This window comes from Danio aesculapii, chromosome 17, assembly GCF_903798145.1.
Source record: "Danio aesculapii chromosome 17, fDanAes4.1, whole genome shotgun sequence".
NCBI classification, from domain to species: Eukaryota; Metazoa; Chordata; class Actinopteri; order Cypriniformes; family Danionidae; genus Danio; species Danio aesculapii.
Genome location: NC_079451.1, coordinates 38186572 through 38204722, shown reverse-complemented (window position 1 = coordinate 38204722; position 18151 = coordinate 38186572). Strand labels below are relative to the sequence as shown.

General features: G+C 36.8%; 1 protein-coding gene across 2 annotated transcripts in view; it reads right to left on the bottom strand.

Annotated features, from left to right (window-relative positions):
• Positions 1-15322, bottom strand: part of si:ch211-266o15.1 (zinc finger MYM-type protein 4) — a 58982-nt gene extending 43660 nt beyond the window's left edge. For both annotated transcript variants that reach the window (XM_056476713.1, XM_056476714.1), the window contains exons 1-7: positions 15172-15322; positions 7803-7851; positions 7480-7662; positions 4674-4775; positions 4243-4301; positions 2250-2414; positions 2090-2165 (exon numbers count right to left, since the gene is read on the bottom strand). In XM_056476713.1, coding sequence (XP_056332688.1) covers positions 2090-2165; positions 2250-2414; positions 4243-4301; positions 4674-4775; positions 7480-7662; positions 7803-7818 — 601 coding nt within the window. In that variant the 5' untranslated portion in view covers positions 7819-7851; positions 15172-15322. The remainder of the gene's footprint in view (positions 1-2089; positions 2166-2249; positions 2415-4242; positions 4302-4673; positions 4776-7479; positions 7663-7802; positions 7852-15171) is intronic.
• Positions 15323-18151: the final 2829 nt, after the last annotated feature.

The following is an 18151-nucleotide window of genomic DNA, read 5'->3' as shown; positions in this document are numbered from 1 at the left end:
TAAAGCTTTAGCATTCATGCATCTACTTTGTTCTAGAGACATCCAAAGGCAAAAGCGCGAACCGCAGCTAAATCTTTATACATTTGACTACATTACAAATTCTGTGGATGGATGAGTATTGTGAACAACTTCGATGAAAACATATAGAGGAACACTTTCGCATGTCGAAATGTCCATAATATGTGTGTCTGCTGGCGCTCACACATGTCAAGCAACTGAAGCAGTGCTTCAAGGTAAACAAACAGCGGTTTATCAGAAGCATTTTATCTAGAATTCTTTCAACAATTGACATTAAAAACGAACACAGAAATGTTATCTGGCTAACATCTAGCAGCTAAATGTGTCTTGAAAAATATTCAAAGGCTTTTATTTTCATAAACCGCGCGGTTTGAATGCATCTGAATGTTTGGCTGGAGTAGACATCTCACGTCAGCGTGTTCTAAATGTGAACGCGCTCTTTCCAGCAATTTTCCTTCTGCGTTCACACAGAGCAGCATTCTGGCAAATTACCAGTAATGTCACAACTTCTCTTTCGGGAAAATTGGCTAAACTAATTTACCGGTATTTTCAAAAAGGGGCTGTTTGCACATGATCACTTTCCGGAAAATTGCCAGTAATTTTCCGGAAAGGTTTATATGTGTGAAAGGGGCTAAAAACATTTTTTACAGCCTTTAAATATGGGTGACAATATTAGTGTAGAGCAGTGATTCTCAACCAGGTTCCTTGAGGACCACCAACACTGCATGTTTTGTATGTCTCCTTTGTCTGTCACACCCATTACAGGTCTTTCAGTCTCTGCTAATGAGCTGATGATCTGAATCAGGTGTGTTTGGTTAAGGAGACATGGAAAATGTGCAGACCTGGTGGTTCTCCAGGAGTGGTACAGTACAGTACAGGTCACCTTTATCAGGCTTGCGTTTCCACTGCTAAAAGGGTACCAATGGTACTCTTTTGGTGGGCGTGATGTACGACAAAGTTTCAGTCAACGACATTTTCGCTTGAGAAGATGCTGTACGTTCACATAGCATATGAGAAGCACTTCTAACAAAACAGAGGCTTCATATATACATAAATACTTCTGTTTAAAAGTTTATTACTAACTGTTCTATCAACATAATTTGATTATAACTGCAGAGCAATGACAGTGCGAAATAGCCAACTGCAACGTCTGCAATTATAAAAAAAAATCAATAAATAAATTATGAACACATACAGCCTCTTACAGGCCTCGATGTTTTACCACTTACAGAAAAGCTACACACAACAGACATTTAGTCCTTATTTAGGTTCAAAAACAACATATATATCCCACAGTCAGTGCAAACCTCTCATCTGTGTCTTTAATCTTCAGCAGCACATGTAGTCTCTTGTTAGAAAGTAATTCCATCGGAGTTCATAACAGTCCAAAATGCGATGATAATAGTCAAACATGGTCATTTGTTCATGTTTTAGGTTGCAGACGCATCATTTGCTTCTGTTTTTTCTGGCTTCTCCTTTGTTTTTTTGCGCTTTACTCTCGTGTTTGTCCCTTTCTGACAGGATCGGATATCAGAGCGCTTCAATGATCATGAGCACGTTATTAATATGAGCTCAAAAAGTTTGTTATTTCAAATATAGATGCGATGGTGAGCTCTCTGGACGAAGTGAAACCGCTCACACTTTTAGCGGGCTCGTAAAAGAACAGAGCACGGCAGATTTTGTTCTTCTTGGCTTTGTGGCTGTTCATAAAGACAACGACAAGGTTTGTTTGAGCTCGAGTCGACCATGGCTTGTTATTGTATGTATATATTATTCTGGTGTAATGTCTTGGCTGTGTATTTAAAACATGGTGGTTCATGGTGGTTTTCATTCTGGCTTGTTGCGCGAGCGAATGACGTGTCTCTGTAAACCAATAGCATTCAGCTGCACGCCTAGCTCCGCCTTTTGGTACCCTTGGTACCCTTTGCAAAGGGTGACCAAAAAGTGGTACGGTACGGTTTGGTACGCTTTTATGGCCATTTCCACTGTTAAAAAGCGTACCGAACCGTACCGTACCACTCAGTGGAAACGGGCCATAATTTAACATTAAAAAAACACTGTAGACTCTTACCAGAAACTGCATCACTGCTGTTTCCACTGACAGAATAAACAGAGCTAATCCTCAGTTCATCTGATGCAGAGGAGGCCTGAAATGAGGCAGACGTCACTTATTACACTTAACACATTTTACATCTAATAAAAACAGCATAGCTGCACAGAACCAAACTTACCTCGGTCTCATTATTATCAGATCCATCAAGCTCCTGTTTAATTCGGCTCAAGTCTGACTCGGGCATTAATGCTTTATCATAGTCTTCATCAATGGGCTCATCCTTAATTCTTATAACAGGTGAGTAACTCGTATCTCTGTCTGTGGTTTCTAAAGGCGGCTCTGGCTGTAATTGAGAATCAAAGATACCATTATTAAACAGCACAACACCATTAACTAGCAGTCAATATTGTAAAATAGGAATAAAACAATCCTTTATCTTTAACCACATGCACAGTGGCCTCTTCATTATTAATGTAAAAATACAAGAACCCTCAGCAGCTTACTCAATCTATGCCAAACATGAGGATATTAGAATGTTTTGAGACATATCCAACTTATTTTGAAGTTAATCTTATTGAATGTGGGATTATTTTTTGTATTAACAATGAATGAATAAAAGAAAAAAAAGAAATGATATTTCGATTATTTTAGAGGGTTTTTGGGGTATTTTACAGTGTGTTTTATGCTGGTGGCTTGGCCTATTTATGCCTGTTATGGTATAGGAATATGACACTAAAAGTACCATTAGGCAGCAAAAGCTTCTGTCTTAAAGGCAAAGTTCACAAAAAAATTAAAACTCTGTCATCATTTGCTTACCCTCCACAGTTTTTTTCTTCTGTTGAACACATAAGATATTTTAAAGAATGTTGGAAATGGTGGTAAATGACTTCAATAGTATTTTGTGTTCCTACTATGGATGTCAACGGCTGCTGGTTTCCAACATACTTCAAAATATCTTTATGCACTACAATCTGTTACTTCCCCCTCCACAAATATCTCAAGGAAGAGTGGGAGAAAGAATTGGGAGTGAAAATTTCAGAAGAAATGTGGCAATCAGGTTTGGATATATTAATAAACACTCTATTAATTCTAGACATCGTCTTATTCAGTTTGAAATAAATCAAGGGTTATATTAATCAAAGCAAAAATTACACAGAATCTTTCAAAATATTTCACCTCTTTGTGACAAATGTAATTCATCAGACGCTAATCTATCTCAAAGTTTTATTTTTTGTTCTAAGATACAGAATTATTGAAATGGGTTTTTAAGCGCTTTCTGAGATGTTGAAGTTTTAATTACAACCAGATCCAGATGCAACTATACTTTTAACTACTGCCATGAGGCTACTGCTGATGTTTTGGAAAAAAAGGAATCCCCTATATGTAAACTGTGGCTTGGGGAAATTGACTATGTTACATTTGGAGTGAATTAGATACTATTCGAAAAGAAAACTCAAACAATTTGACAAAATTTAGAGTCCTTTTATCTGTTACCTTGAAAAAACCTTATGGAATAATGCATAATTTCTGTAATGTTTTATTATGCTTTGTCATCATACTTTGTTGTTTAAACAGCTCTTTGGAAACAAATTAGCTTGTTATGTTGTTTTTTTATTTTTTATTTATTATTAGGATTTTCTTATAGTTTTTCCTTTTCTTTTTTTTCTTTGTCTATGTTATTTGTGGAAAAAAAACCCGGGTGAATCTGTGTCATTCAGGAACATATCTTGTTGCACTGAGACTTACAAATATCCTGCTTTGGCTTTGTTGAAACACTTTTTATATGTTAAAATCACATTCCCTGTAATCATAGTCATTTAGAAGAACTTCGCTGCTTGTGTGATCTTACTGAACTACATCTTTAAAAAAAAAAATTGTTAACATCAATAAAAACAACAACAAAAGGATCACTTTGGTTGCATGTCTTGAATTACAGGGATATTCAAATTGTGTTTAGTTAAATTGTGTCTGATCTTCTCTTTTTGCATTAAGCACCAATCCTTTTTCATGTTGTTTATTGGTGTCAATTCAATCATTCAAAACTAAAGTTTAATATTTTGGGTGCTTAAACATTACATTTAAATTATAAAATATTATAGAACTGAAGTTGGCACACAGTGAGTTTCTATTAACACTGAATATCCCACTCATGGTTCTTCATTAATACTTACAATGGCATCACTTCGCGATGACTCGATCCTAAGCTCAGACTGCATTTCTTCTTGAAGATCTGACAAAGGACAACAAAAGTAGCTCATTTATATACATTTTCTTAACGTGTCATTAAAGGGACAGTTAGCCCAAATATTTAAACCATCATTTACTAATGCTCCACGTCCCAACTCAAGTTTCGATCTTCTGTTAAACAGAAAGGAAGATATACTGGAGAATGTTGGAAAAACAGCCATCGACTTCACTGGTATTTTTAATTCCTAATGTAGAAGTCAATAGCTGCTGATTTCCAACATCCTTCAAAATATCTTGTTTTGTGTTCTTTAGAACCACTTCATTGTAGGGATTTTATTTTTAGCCTGAAAAAAATTATTTTAGAATGAAATTCTGACATACAAGAAGCACAATGTAAAACAATTTCAGGTTTTACCTATAACAGATGAAGGGGTGACCCGGGTGTCCTCTGAAACCTTCTCTCTCTCAGTCTCCACATCCATTTCTTCATTGGCAGAGGAGCTATTCTCTTCTATAGCTAGAGAGAAAAGCAAACACCAGATTAGTGGACTTAACTAGAAATGATTCCTCTCTCTCACTCTAAAATGTCACCTTTTATTGAATAATTACTATAAAACAACAGGTCTCCTTTAGTAACCATTGCATGGATTCATTTGCATTTGTACTCTCAAATAATAAATCTGATGATCATTTTTAGAACACATGCGTTAACACTAGTGATGTAACGGATCATAAATCTCATATTTCGGATCACGTTATGGTTTTGTTAGTCACAGATCGGACCATTTCTTTGGATAAGCCAAAAAGGAGGAGACAAATGTAATTTGCTTTCCATTTATTACAAAAACAGTACTAAAAGAACTTTTGGCTTTAACAAACAGAACTCAAAACTTTTCATTATAATAAAAATAAAATCAACAAATAACCATAAAAATAAATTGTAAAATATTCAATACTTTGAAAAATTATATAAATCTAACATCATAATTTGTACAACACAATATTTATTTTTAGTCTCATTTTCAATTAATGATTCAGTAACTCACTGAAACAAACGTCATGTTTCACCACTAGATGTTTAACTTTTGAAGGATTATTCAGTGACATATTTTTGATGGCTGGTTGGTTGAATAATGTAATTCTACAACTTTTATTTTTGAGCATTAAGTTAAAGGTGAGTGGCGGTGAATAAACTGTGATTCAAAATTTTAACCATATTCCTAGTACTTCTGTTATTTGATTGTTTGTAACTAACTGAAAGGGGTAAAAATTGAATCTCTTCCTTGATCAAATGCAGATTTGAATGCAGTGCTTCAAAAAATTAATACACATATGCAAATCATCATCTTTTTGTTTTTTTATTTTGTCGCATGGATGTTTGAATTGAGATCCCGATTTTTTCATTAATTGGTCAGCTAAACTGAATGCATTAATGCAGTCTAAACAATTATTAACAGAAAACACTTTTAATAACATAAGAAAGCATTTACGTGCCACCACAACCTCTTCTGTCATCATTATATTTTACAGGAATCCACAATGCATTTATACATGCCATTTGTGGCCGGTTTCCACTGAGAGGTTTAGACGACAACATTTTTACTCGAGGAAATGTCACGGTGTAAGGGTCGTTCACATATCATACGAGAATCACTTCTCACAAAACAGATGCTTTATACTGATAAATACTTCTGTTGAAATGTTTATTACTAACTTTTCTATAAACAATTTGATTATAACTGCAGATCAATGACCTACTGTAACATCTGCAATTATAAAAAAAATCAATAAATAAAGGCAACATGTGTGAACACATACAGCCCCTTACAGTCTCTGATATGTTACCACTTACAGAAAAACTCCACACAACATACATTTAGTCCTTTTTTAGGTTCAAAAACAACACAAAATATAGCCCACAGTCAGCGCAAACCTCTCATGTGTCTTTAATCTTCAGCAGCACATGTAGTCTCTTGATAGAAAGTAATTCCGTCATTCCGAGTTCATAATAGACCAAAAGGTGAAGATAAGTCAAACACGGCAGTTTGTTCACACTTGCTGAAAAAAAAAATTGCTCCTTTTTTCCGGCTTCACCTTTGTTTTTTTACGCGACACTCTCGCGTTTGTCAGTTTCTGAAATGATCGGGTTTCAATAGCACGTCAATAATCAAGCGCACGTTATTATCATCAGCTCAAGAAGTTATTTCAAATATAGACCTGCATGCGAGCGCAAGCAAGAAAGTGAAACCGCTAGCGCTTTAGACTGGCTCATTAAAAACTACAGGGCACAGGATAGAATCTGCACTTTTTCTTGGCTTTGTGGCTGTTCATCAAGACGACAACAAGGTTTGTTTGAGCTCGGGTCCACCATGGCTCATTATATGTATATATTTTTACGGTGTAATCTCTTGGCTGTGTATTTAAAAAAATTTCGAGCGAATGATGCATCAATGTAAACCAATAGCATTCAGCTGCGCATCTTGCTCTGCACTTTAGTACTCTTGGTACCCTTTGCAAAGGGTGACCAAAAAGTGATACACTACAGTTCGTTTTAAGGTACCCTTTGACAGTGGAAACGGCCATAAAAGCATACCGAACCGTACCACTCAGTGGAAACTGGCCATTGAATGACACAGGAGGCAATTTCTCAGCAATGTTACAAATGTTGAATTAATCTACAAGTTATTTATGAATGAAATTAAAGTTATTAATCCATGGGTCATATGCCAAACCATGGGTTGTGATTCGTATGGATCACAGATCAACAGTGATTCCCCTTACACACCTAATTTATACACAAATTTGTTCATAGCCTTATTCTAAAGTTAGTGAAATTGGAGTTGTACTGCACAGATGAGGTTAGTCATTTGCATAAAACACGCCCACATCAACTCCATATATGGACTTTCCATAAACCACAGTTGCTGAAATTTTAAATCTGTAATTTAATTGACATTTTAAGATTTTCAGAGTCAAGTAGAAAAGACTTGCATGCCTGAAAAAGCTCCCAATTATGGCTGCAGAGTGAAAAGTATATGTTTTGTTTAACACCAATTTCTGGGAAACACAGTACATGCATTTTCGTTGATTTAATAAAAATAAAAAACACTATAATGTGCAATTTATAGATGAATCATCAAGTGTTGCAAATAAGACCCAGTATCACCATAGAAACTATTAAGCATATTAAGTTTTGCTCAACTTCAATTTCTAAAACTCACCTGCAGCATCATTCTTATCATTGCTGTTCCCATCAGTCTGATTGAAAGCCTTCTGAGCAAAGCTACTGTCTACTTCCCAGTCGTCTTCATCCGTTCCAAATACAGGAAGTCCATCAAGCTCCTCGTCCCCCAGTTGGCCACTTCTGCTCTCACCCTGATCACCAGATGATTTCAGCTCAAGCTCTACATTAGAAAGAAAACCGCTGTATTTTAATACACAGCAGGATGAGAGATGAAACGAGCAAACACTGTCTAACAGCAACTCTAAACAGTGGTAAAAGTAGAGTAAACAGCAGTGAAACTAAGCGGTGGTAGTTTTGTACCTGATGGCTGGTCCATCTGGCCCAGATCTGCTCAAAGAGTGCTGAGTTGCTAAAGTTTGACAGACATGAAAAGAATGACAGGTTTATTGTTTGTATCAACATATTGGTTAAAGCAAATACAGTTTAAACATAATTTTTTTTAAATCATCCATTATATGAAAAACAGCAGGCTTTCCCTCAAAACATTTAATTCAGAAAAATAATTCATTTTCAAGGTATGACATAACCAGAGTTTCTGCAGGTTTTATCATGTCAAATTGAAGACTTTTAAAAAGACATTTTAAAGCCATTATTAATTTAAATTCAGACTTACACAGGGCTAAACGACAAGGATTTTTTTTTCTAATGGCTCATATAGTTCTTCTAATAGTTTTACTTGCCCCAATCAAAAAATTCACATGTGGTTATTACTTAGAAACATATTTTAATCACTGTGCCAAAACAAGCAAACTCTTGCAGTATACATATGCAGTTTTATTTTCAATCTAACATTTTTTTTAATTGGCAAGTTTTCAAAACAATCATAAATTAAATGTATGCACAACAGTTTGTCCAGGTCTGTCCTCACCATGTAGCTATAAATACATGGTGAACGTTTAAACAAATGGCCACAGCCATATCACCCTGCAGCCCAAGACCAGTTACTCACTAAAGCCAAGCAGGGTTGAGCTTGGTCAGTACCTGGATGGGGGACTACATGGGAAAACTAGGTTGCAGTTGGAAGTGGTGTTAGTGAGACCAGCAGGGGGACACTCACACAGACTGCTAATGCCCCAGTATAGGGGACACTATACTATTAGTGAGCACTGTCTTTTGGGTGAGACTTTAAACCAAGGTCCTGACTCTCTGTGGTCATCCCCATACACCAAATTGGCGCTATCACTGTGGAGTGGAGTGTGGTCTCTCCAGTCCACCTATAGCTGGTGTGTGGTGAGCGCACTGGCGCTGTTGTCCTGTGATTGCCGTTGCATCATCCAAGTGGATACTACACACTGGAGTGGAGAGACCCCCCTCATAATTGTGAAGCACTTTAGGTGTGTGGCCATACATGACAAATGCGCTATAAAAAAATACACATTACATTTCATTAAAAATGTTAATGTGCATCAGATAATTAAACCATATATGTAATGAGAAATAACTAATAAAACTTTTGTTAAAGTTGGATTATTGATAGGGCTGCACGATATTGGAAAAATCTGACATTGTGATATTTTGTTATTCTGTGATATGAATACAATTTCACCAGATGATCCTTTTAGATCGATTGTGATGATTTAGTAGAGAAGTGCATCAGCAAAACACCCTAGAAACAATCTACAAACAATGATAAACATAGTAAAGAAAATAAACAATTCAGAGTTTTATTTTTTTTTCGAGTCTAACCGTATTCAGGAGCAGTAATTGAATAATAAAAACAATTCAATAAATTAATCTTTATTAAAGTAACAATCTGTACAATTTATTATGCCGGAATACTTCAAAAATCATTATACAGTCACAGACCTCAAAAAATTACATTGCGATATCAATGCTGAAAGGAAATATTGTGCGGCCTTAATTATTGGAGACTGAATGTCTATTGGCCAAATTGGGTAGATTTACATGGACACAGGAAATTAAGACAAATTAGGACCTGTTTAAATCACAATAATTAAATAAATGTAAGACTTCTTAAGACCTAAAATTTTAATCAAATCGTTTAGAGACTTCTTAAGACCCCACTGAACCCTGATAGCAAAGAGTAAAAACATTTAAAATCATATTTATTAACAAGGACTACAAAAAAATACTTAAGTTGAATTAACATATATACAGTATATTTGCAGCCTTTTCTCGCCTTTACTGCCAATGATAATTGGACACAATTTTGGGAAAAAACACATGTGCATGCTTCAGGAATACTACATTAACACATGAAAGAGCATTAGCACTGCCAGGCCCCCGTTCAAACCTTTCTTTTCTCTCTTTTCAGTGAATGAGTCCTATTCATATTTGGCTCTATATATAGCAGTCGATGATTCATTCCCAAGCTATATGAAAATCAGAGAATGAATCTGACAGCAAACCTGTAGTCGCCGCCTCACGATCACATTCAGATCTTTGTGACATTACGTGGGCTCACTGCTGGAACCGAAAAATAAGCTGTAGTCAATATTTAACACAGCAAAGCAGCTTGAAAATGTCAGGAATAAATGATTAAGGATGGATTTAGAATCAAAAAAGGTTTAAAAATAAAACACAAATGACATAAATGTAAAATAATTATAGTAATAATTCAAACAGTTCAGAAGAATAAAGGTGCAAATGCTGAACTGATGCTTTCACTGGTACAAATATGGGTGAGTTTCTATTGACTTTATTTTGCAATGTGGAAGTGCAACCACAAACAGACTAAAAATAATGATCAAACCACTTAACAGCCAAATGCCTTTGAGAACAAGTTGTCTTAAGTCAGGTGATGGAAGGAGCTTGTCTTATTGACGGTGGTAAGACATTCCTAAGTCTGGAGGCCACATTGCAGAGAGCATGATCTCCCTTCCATTTAAGTCTTGATTTTGGGATGCACAGCAAATCCTGATTGGAGGACTGAAGAGATCTGGTAGGCTGATACAATGTCAGTAGCTCAGAATGGTAAATGGGAGTTGTACCATTTAGAGATTTAAAAACAACGAGTAAATTTTAAACTGAAGTCTAAAAAGAACAGCCAGCCAGTGTAAAGAGCGTAAGACTGGAGTAATAGAGTAATAACTGGCAGAAAATGCTCAATGCTTTGCTCTACAAACAACGTGTTTATTAAAATTAGGGGTGTCAAAATTAATGTTTTTTGGTGCACCGTGATGCAGACACGGACAATTCGGTATCGTTCAGTAATAGATCATAACCGGTTATTACATATTGCTGTCATTTACCTCATATGACAGATATTTGCGGTAAAATACTATGGCGAGGGAGGTGAGCGCGAGTAATTAAAACGCTCCAACTACTTAAAAATGCAGGAACTGTGCACAATTCACTGCATGTGCGTTTGCTGGACGGTCTTTCACAAACACTGACAATACAACAGAAGCCCTTCTATGGAGAAAACTCCATTTCTGTCTCTCTTTCGACCTTTGACCAGCTGGCGAGAGGTAACGTGTCCTCTCCTCTCGGCTGTTACAGCGATACTTGTTGATCCAGACACGAGCGCATGTCATCATAGCGAGTTCTCTTTTACGTGTTTATCATGGATCAGCTGTGATCGCCGCTGCCGTTTATCATCGGTGAACAGCGCCAGAGACAAATCACAGCTCTTTCTGTTGCGCACGTGAGCTATCAGACAGGTATTAGAACTCGCTCGACAATGCTCAAAGCGAGCGAGATAATATTTACATTTGTTTATTTGCTTTAAATGTTTATGTTGTATCTTATATTTATACTTTTTTAATACAAGAATTGCTGTGCTGTAAATTAAAATATAAAACATGGTCAATGCACTGTGATACACCGAGATATCGAATTGAACCAAATCGATGGCATGATAATCGTAACCGAACTGTGAGGCCAGTGTATCTCTAATTAAAATACATAAGCAGGGCTCAACAATAAGGATGGCCCAATGGCCCGGGACCAGTGTGAGAGATGGTTGGGACAGTAGACAGGATCTTTACTGGCCCAATCAGGCAAGTGCTGCCTTGCCACTAAAGTTTAATTTGCCTGCGACTATTTCTTAATTGCATGCAAAGACAGTCTTATAATCGAGAAACAGTTTGTGCTATTAAGCCTTTAAATGCTACCTTCTCTGTGATGTCACAAACACCATATTGCTTTTCGGTTCCACTTATCTGATTGGATACTTTGAGCGTGTTATTCTTTATGTAACCTGTTAACAACCAGTACAGCAAAGAGATGGCAACATGGCGGCACCATCAAATTATGCGGCTAAAAGAAAGCGTCTGTTTCTAACGTCTTGGAAGCAAAACATTTACATGGGTACAACACAACGAAAAAAAGAAGTGATGTTTTGCACATTTCTCATCAGTTTAGCATGTCAGCCACCAAAAATAGCTGCACATTTTCTATACTGCTCTTTTTGCTTGCACAACCCTTTGAATTTTGCACATTATACGTTTATTACCATTGTTTAAATATGTAAATGATAGATTCACAGTCGTTATTTGTGACACATTATTTCAATTTGTGTCTAAGAAATAGTCAATAACTTTTTTTTTTTGTAGGGAGAGTGAAAATTTTGGAAGGGCAAGTAAAAAATCTGAACCACAAGTTTGCAACATCAAGCAGCATGACAAACTTTTACGATTAAAAATGAATGGAAGTAAATGAGACGGGAAGTCTTGGGTCAATAAGGTTCCAATGGCTGAATCCACTCTTAAGTGAAAGAATAAAGTCGATACATCAATAAAATGTTGATCATAAGTAAGAATAGCCGGAATAGTTAACCTGTCCACGATTTCAGCAAAGTTCAGCAAAAAATCCCATTTAAGAATTTTTAATGTTTAGACCACAGATGTAAAACTAAGTTCCTGGAGAGCCGCAGCTCTGCACAGTATAGTTCCAACCCTAAAACACACCTGACCAAACTAATTGAGTCCTACAGGGGCCTGTTCCCTGAAGTCTTAAGTTCAAGTTTAATCAAAGTAATGTTAACATTCACCTGCCATAATTTAATAAAACAAACTATAGATTATACAAACTAAAACATTTCAACTCGTTTTTTATATATCTTTAATGTTTATGTTGATTTCTTACTTTTACTACAATTTTATTTAATATTTTCCCCCAACATATTAATTTACTAATTTTTGGACTGTGGTCTTCAGTTTATTTTTTGTGAGATTAGTTCCAAATTTTGCTTTGGTACTGAATATGTATATGCACAAATATATCATTGTAAGCATCCCGTAGAAAATATTCATTTAAACGAGAGATCTGTGATGAGTGTATCTGGCTATATATGTGGTGTACGAATTACAAAAATGTAATAAAGAAAACAATATTAAGAAATCACTGACTGATATAAAGAAGTAGGCTACATTTCTTCTAAAATGACTTTAAAGCATCATCAACCCTGAGTGGAATAATCGGGAGATGGATCCGGGTCGAGCAGTAGCCTCACTTTAATATAAAGATATTTTCCCACAGGGCGCGGGAAACACAAGTGTCAAAGGGAAAGCAGCAATTTGCAGCGGTTTGGGGAGCAAATTAAAAATCCCACTGTTTGTGCATGCACGATTCTTTGTTGCCTTTATTTTAAACTTAATGTGCTTACAATATGCACATTTTGTACGTTACAGTTAGCCTGCAATGCATTGAAACTTTTACTTGCAAGCAACAATTGGCAGTAAGCGCATACTCGCTTTGTCGCACACGCAAGCACAATTTCAATGTATTGTGACAAATATTTAATTTAAAGTTAATAGGCCTAAATAATGGCCTATATTTTTAATTATATTGCCACATGCAGCCTATTGAAAAGATCTGCAATTTCCCGTCAGCCTCCCATAGTTTTTGATTGTGTTTAAATTCTATGTTTGAACTCTAAAAACAAACGTGGCTCACTTGCTGTGAACACAGCCGTGTCTCATTTCAGAGCTCTTTCAGTTCTCGTAGTTGCCATAGTAGCAAACAACATAATCGATGCGTCTATGCTCGATAACGTGCACGAGCAGTTATCTAGATTATTTAAACTGAACTCAGATTAGTTAGATCAAATGTTCTTCAACTTGCTGTTATTGAACCAATTTAAGTGTGAACGTTTAGTTCGGCTCACTGAAGTCAGGTTTTTGACTTCAATCCCTGCTTTTCTAAACGACATTAATGAAACAGCCCCCAGGCTTGTTTGAAGCATACAGATACAGTTGAAGTCAGAATTATTAGCTCCCCTGTTTATTTTTTCCCCCAATTTCTGTTTAACGGAGAGAAGATTTTTTCAACACATTTCTAAACATAATAATTTTAATAACTCATTTCTAATATCTGATTTATTTTATCTTTGCCATGATGACAGTAAATAATATTTGACTAGATATTTTTCAAGACACTTCTATACAGCTTAAAGTGACAATTAAAGGCTTAACTAGGTTAATTGGGTTAACTAGGCAGGTTATGGTAATTAGGCAAGTTATTGTATGATTATGGTTTGTTCTGTAGATTATCGAAAAAAAAACATATATATATATATATATATATATATATATATATATATATATATATATATATATATATATATATATATACATACATACATTTATATATAGCTTAAAGGGGCTAATAATTTTGGCCTTAAAATGTTTTATAAAAAATTAAAAACAAATAAAACAAATAAGACTTTCTCCAGAAGAAAAAAATATGATCAGACATACTGTGAAAATGTCCTCGCTCTGTTAAACATCATTTGGGAAATATTTAAAAAAGAAAAAAAATTAAAAGGGGGGCTAATAATTCTGACTTCAACCATGAGTGTGTTGGAACTAAACTGTGCAGGGCTGCGGCCCTTCAGAAACTGAGTTTGACACCGCTGATCTAGACCAAGAGAAAATCTGTATGTTGGTTTGGTTCAGTTGGAATGTTTTACAAAAAAGGACGAAAAAAAATGGGTATTGCAAGCTGTTTCAATTCAAGAAACTCCTGGAACCATTGCTACTGAAAAAGTGGGGTTATTATTTTTTAATAATCTTATCCACTGATATTCACATTATATTATAGAAGAAAAGATTTAAAGCTACAATTATTTAATACACTTTAATATTTCAGTGAAAGTGGCACTTTTGATATTGACTCTATAAATTTCTAGAGTACAAAACTACAACATAAATGCTAATTATCCACAAAACAACAGAGTCCATGGAGTTTTGGAGGCAAAATTCCAAGGCCAAAGCTAGCATCGTGAAATTACGTATTTCCGGTCCCCTGCCTTTGAGTGTGCGTGACGTCATAGTGCACTGAGAATGCAAATCTCTTCTAGAGCACATACATACCTAAACATGAACCGCACACGTGTGTTTACATTTATTTAACCATTCGTGTCACCAGCACTGCCTTGGAAACCGAGCCACACGTGCACGAGCTGTTGTGTGTGTGTGTGTTCTGACTCTGCATTGAGAGATGCCTGCTGCAGACTCCCTGGATGCACTGCATTATTTCGCTATGTTAATAATGTAACTCAATATCTTTAATAATAGCGATACTAGGTGCCCATGAGCGCTTATAAAGGTTCAATTAAACAATCTGAGCAAGAAACTGCTAACCCATCAGCATCGTACCCGCGTTCTGCCTTCGCATGCGTGCTAGCAGGCTACATTTGAGAGGGAGCACAGAGGAAATGGGGCTTTAATTTAAAGGAAAGTGGCGCGTTCAAATGTATACTCACGAATAGATGAAGTTCGGCTGTCAAACGGGGGCTTTCATGCGTTCTTCTGGTGTTTTCAACGTCTTTCGGTTTTCACTGTTGTATTGTACGTACAAAGCCTTTCGCCAAAGCAACACAACGGGATTCGAGCTCCTGCTGCTTCCCAACAAGCTCGGTGTGTTCTGCTGCACCCTGCTGTCCAGGAGGATAAATGCAGGGTCTTAAAGTGATAGTCACCGGTAAATGAAAATGACAATTTGCTGTTTATTTACTCACCCTTTGGCCATTGAGGATGTAGGTGAAGTTTTTTCTTTAGTATAACATTAAAGTTCCTCTGAAATGCCCTAAAACACGTAACGTTATTCAATGTGTTGACGAATTTCCACTGAAACAAGAAGATGGGCGGGGCATATCAAATAGATCCTCCCCTTTTGAAAAGTGGCCAATAGGGTTTTGTTTACATCACATCTCGGCCAGAGCTGTTCAGCTTGATCACATTCAGCTGATTATGACAATCACAGTCTAACAATAAAGTCTAAAATTGGTCTAAATCTATATCGTTTTAAACTCCATATGAAATGAAAAATTACAATGCTTATTCTGCTAGCGCACATTGTTATTGTTTAGGTCTTTAGGTCCATTTTCATCCTCGTTTAGAGAGGCGGTCCTTCTGACATCAGTTTGACAGCTTCAGCCACAATGTTCTTAACCACGCCCCTTGTTAGTTAGTTCGCCATTTGTGAAGAGACACTGCTCGCTGCAGAGCCATTTGAGCTCCAGTGAGGGGGAGCTTGAGCTCTCGCTCCTCCTCCTGTAAACTGTTTTAATGCGTACACCCACCCACCCACCCTACCCCTAACCCCAACCCCTAGTGACATCACTCATAGAAGAAGTGCAAGGAAGGAGGAGCTGGAGCTCAAGCTCCCCCTTGCTGGAGCTCAGCTCTGCCCAAGTGGCTCTGCAGTGAGCACCACTCGTTTGTGAATGATGCACAAAAAGATAGCCCCGCCCCCTACTTAATATTCTGCTACAATCTGAAGTAAAATCACAGCATTAAACACATTAATCTATATATAGATAGACAAATGAAGACCATTGAGTTTTAAAGAAGTCAGATCTTAAACACGGCGATTTTGTAATGATGTGACAGTTCGCAGGAAGCTCTTGAGCTGGCATACAGAAAATTTAGTCCCAATGGAAAACATTGTTACAGTGTCTGAATAGTTCATCATATATATTGCTTAAAGGTCCCATGAAGTGCTTTGAAATATGCATTTGGGTGGGACAGTGTAGCTCCTCCCCTTTTTAAAAAACAGCCAATAGTGTTTTGTTTTTATCACTGCTCTGCCAGTGAGATTGGTTGAGCTCAAGTGCATCAAAATAAAAGGTAAATGAGAGGAGTCTTGAAGGGGGCGGGGCTTGTCAGATAGAGCAGTTGATTAGTCATAATTTAATAAGAAAATAGTTTGAGGTGACGTAAAAAAAATCAATGCTCCATATAGTGACAAACTACAAGCTTTACATGTTTATATCAGTTTTATATCTTCTAAACGCAAATTTTGTCAGTTTTTTTAGGCACACTAGCTTATAGATATCCTAAAAACTAACATACTGATGCTAACATTTAAAAAAACTTTTGATTCAATTTCATAAAAAATTAACTCACCAAGCAGCTGCTTTAGTGTCCATTTGTACTGTAGGAGAGGGATGCTTCAGATTCTAGAGAGCATATAAAGTCTGTGTGAGATGCCCTTCTAGCTGCAACCCAGTACTGGAAAACACCCATACACACATACACTACGGCCTTTTTAGTTTATTCAGTTCACCTGTACCGCATCGCATGTCTTTGGGTTGTAAGGGAAACCGGAGCACCCGGAGGAAACCCACGCCAACATAGGGAGAACATGCAAACTCCAGAGAGAAACGCCAACTGACCCAGCCGGGACTCAAACCAGCGACCTTCTTGCTGTGAGGCAACAGTGCTAACCACTGAGCTACCATGTTGCCCAAAATAAAAATTTACAATGTTTGTTTAGCTAGCGCACATTGTTATTTTTTATGTGAACAATTAATCAGGGCAAGTTAATCCACAAAAAATTTTTTTTGGTAAGTCTGACCATTTGCTTCTATTGGCCCGTTTCCACTGAGTGGTACGGTACGGTTCGGTTTGGTTTGGTACGCTTTTATAGCCGTTTCCACTGTCAAAAAGCGTACCGAACCGTACCGTACCGTACCACTTTTTCGGCACGCTTTCGAAAGGGTACCAAACACGAGAAAGGGTACCAAAAGGCGGAGCTAGACGCGCAGCTGAACGCTATTCAGTTTACAGAGATACGTCATTCGCTTACGCAACAAGCCAGAATGAAAACAAAAAACCCGCCATGTTTAAAATAAAAAGCCGAGAGATTACAGCAGATTTATAAATACATATAATAATGAGCCATGGTCGACCCGGGCTCAAACAAACCTTGTCGTCTTGATAAACAGCCACAAAGCCATGGAGTAGAGCAGATTTACCCTGTGCCGCGAAGTTTTTTTACGAGGCAGTCTGAGGCGCGAGTGGTTTCGCTTTCTTGCTAGCGCTCGCGCGCATCTAACATTATATCTGAAATAACAAACTTCTTGAGCTGATGATAATAACCTGCGCTTGATTATTGATGTGCTTTTGAAACCCGATTCTGTCAGACACTGACAAACGCGAGAGTGAAGCGCGGAAAAAACAAGAGAGGAGCCGGAAAACAAGGAGCACATTATTTTTGAGCAGACGTGAACACACTGCCTTATTTAATTATTACTGTTATTATCACCTTTTGGACTAATATGAACTCAGAATGATGGAATTGTTCTCTAACAGAGGCTACATGTGCTGCTGAAGATTATAGACACAGATGAGAGGTTTACACTGACTAGGCTATATATTGTGCTGTTTTGAACCTAAATACGGACGAAAATGTCTGCTGTGTGTAGTTCTTCTGTAATTGATAACATATCGGAGACTGTA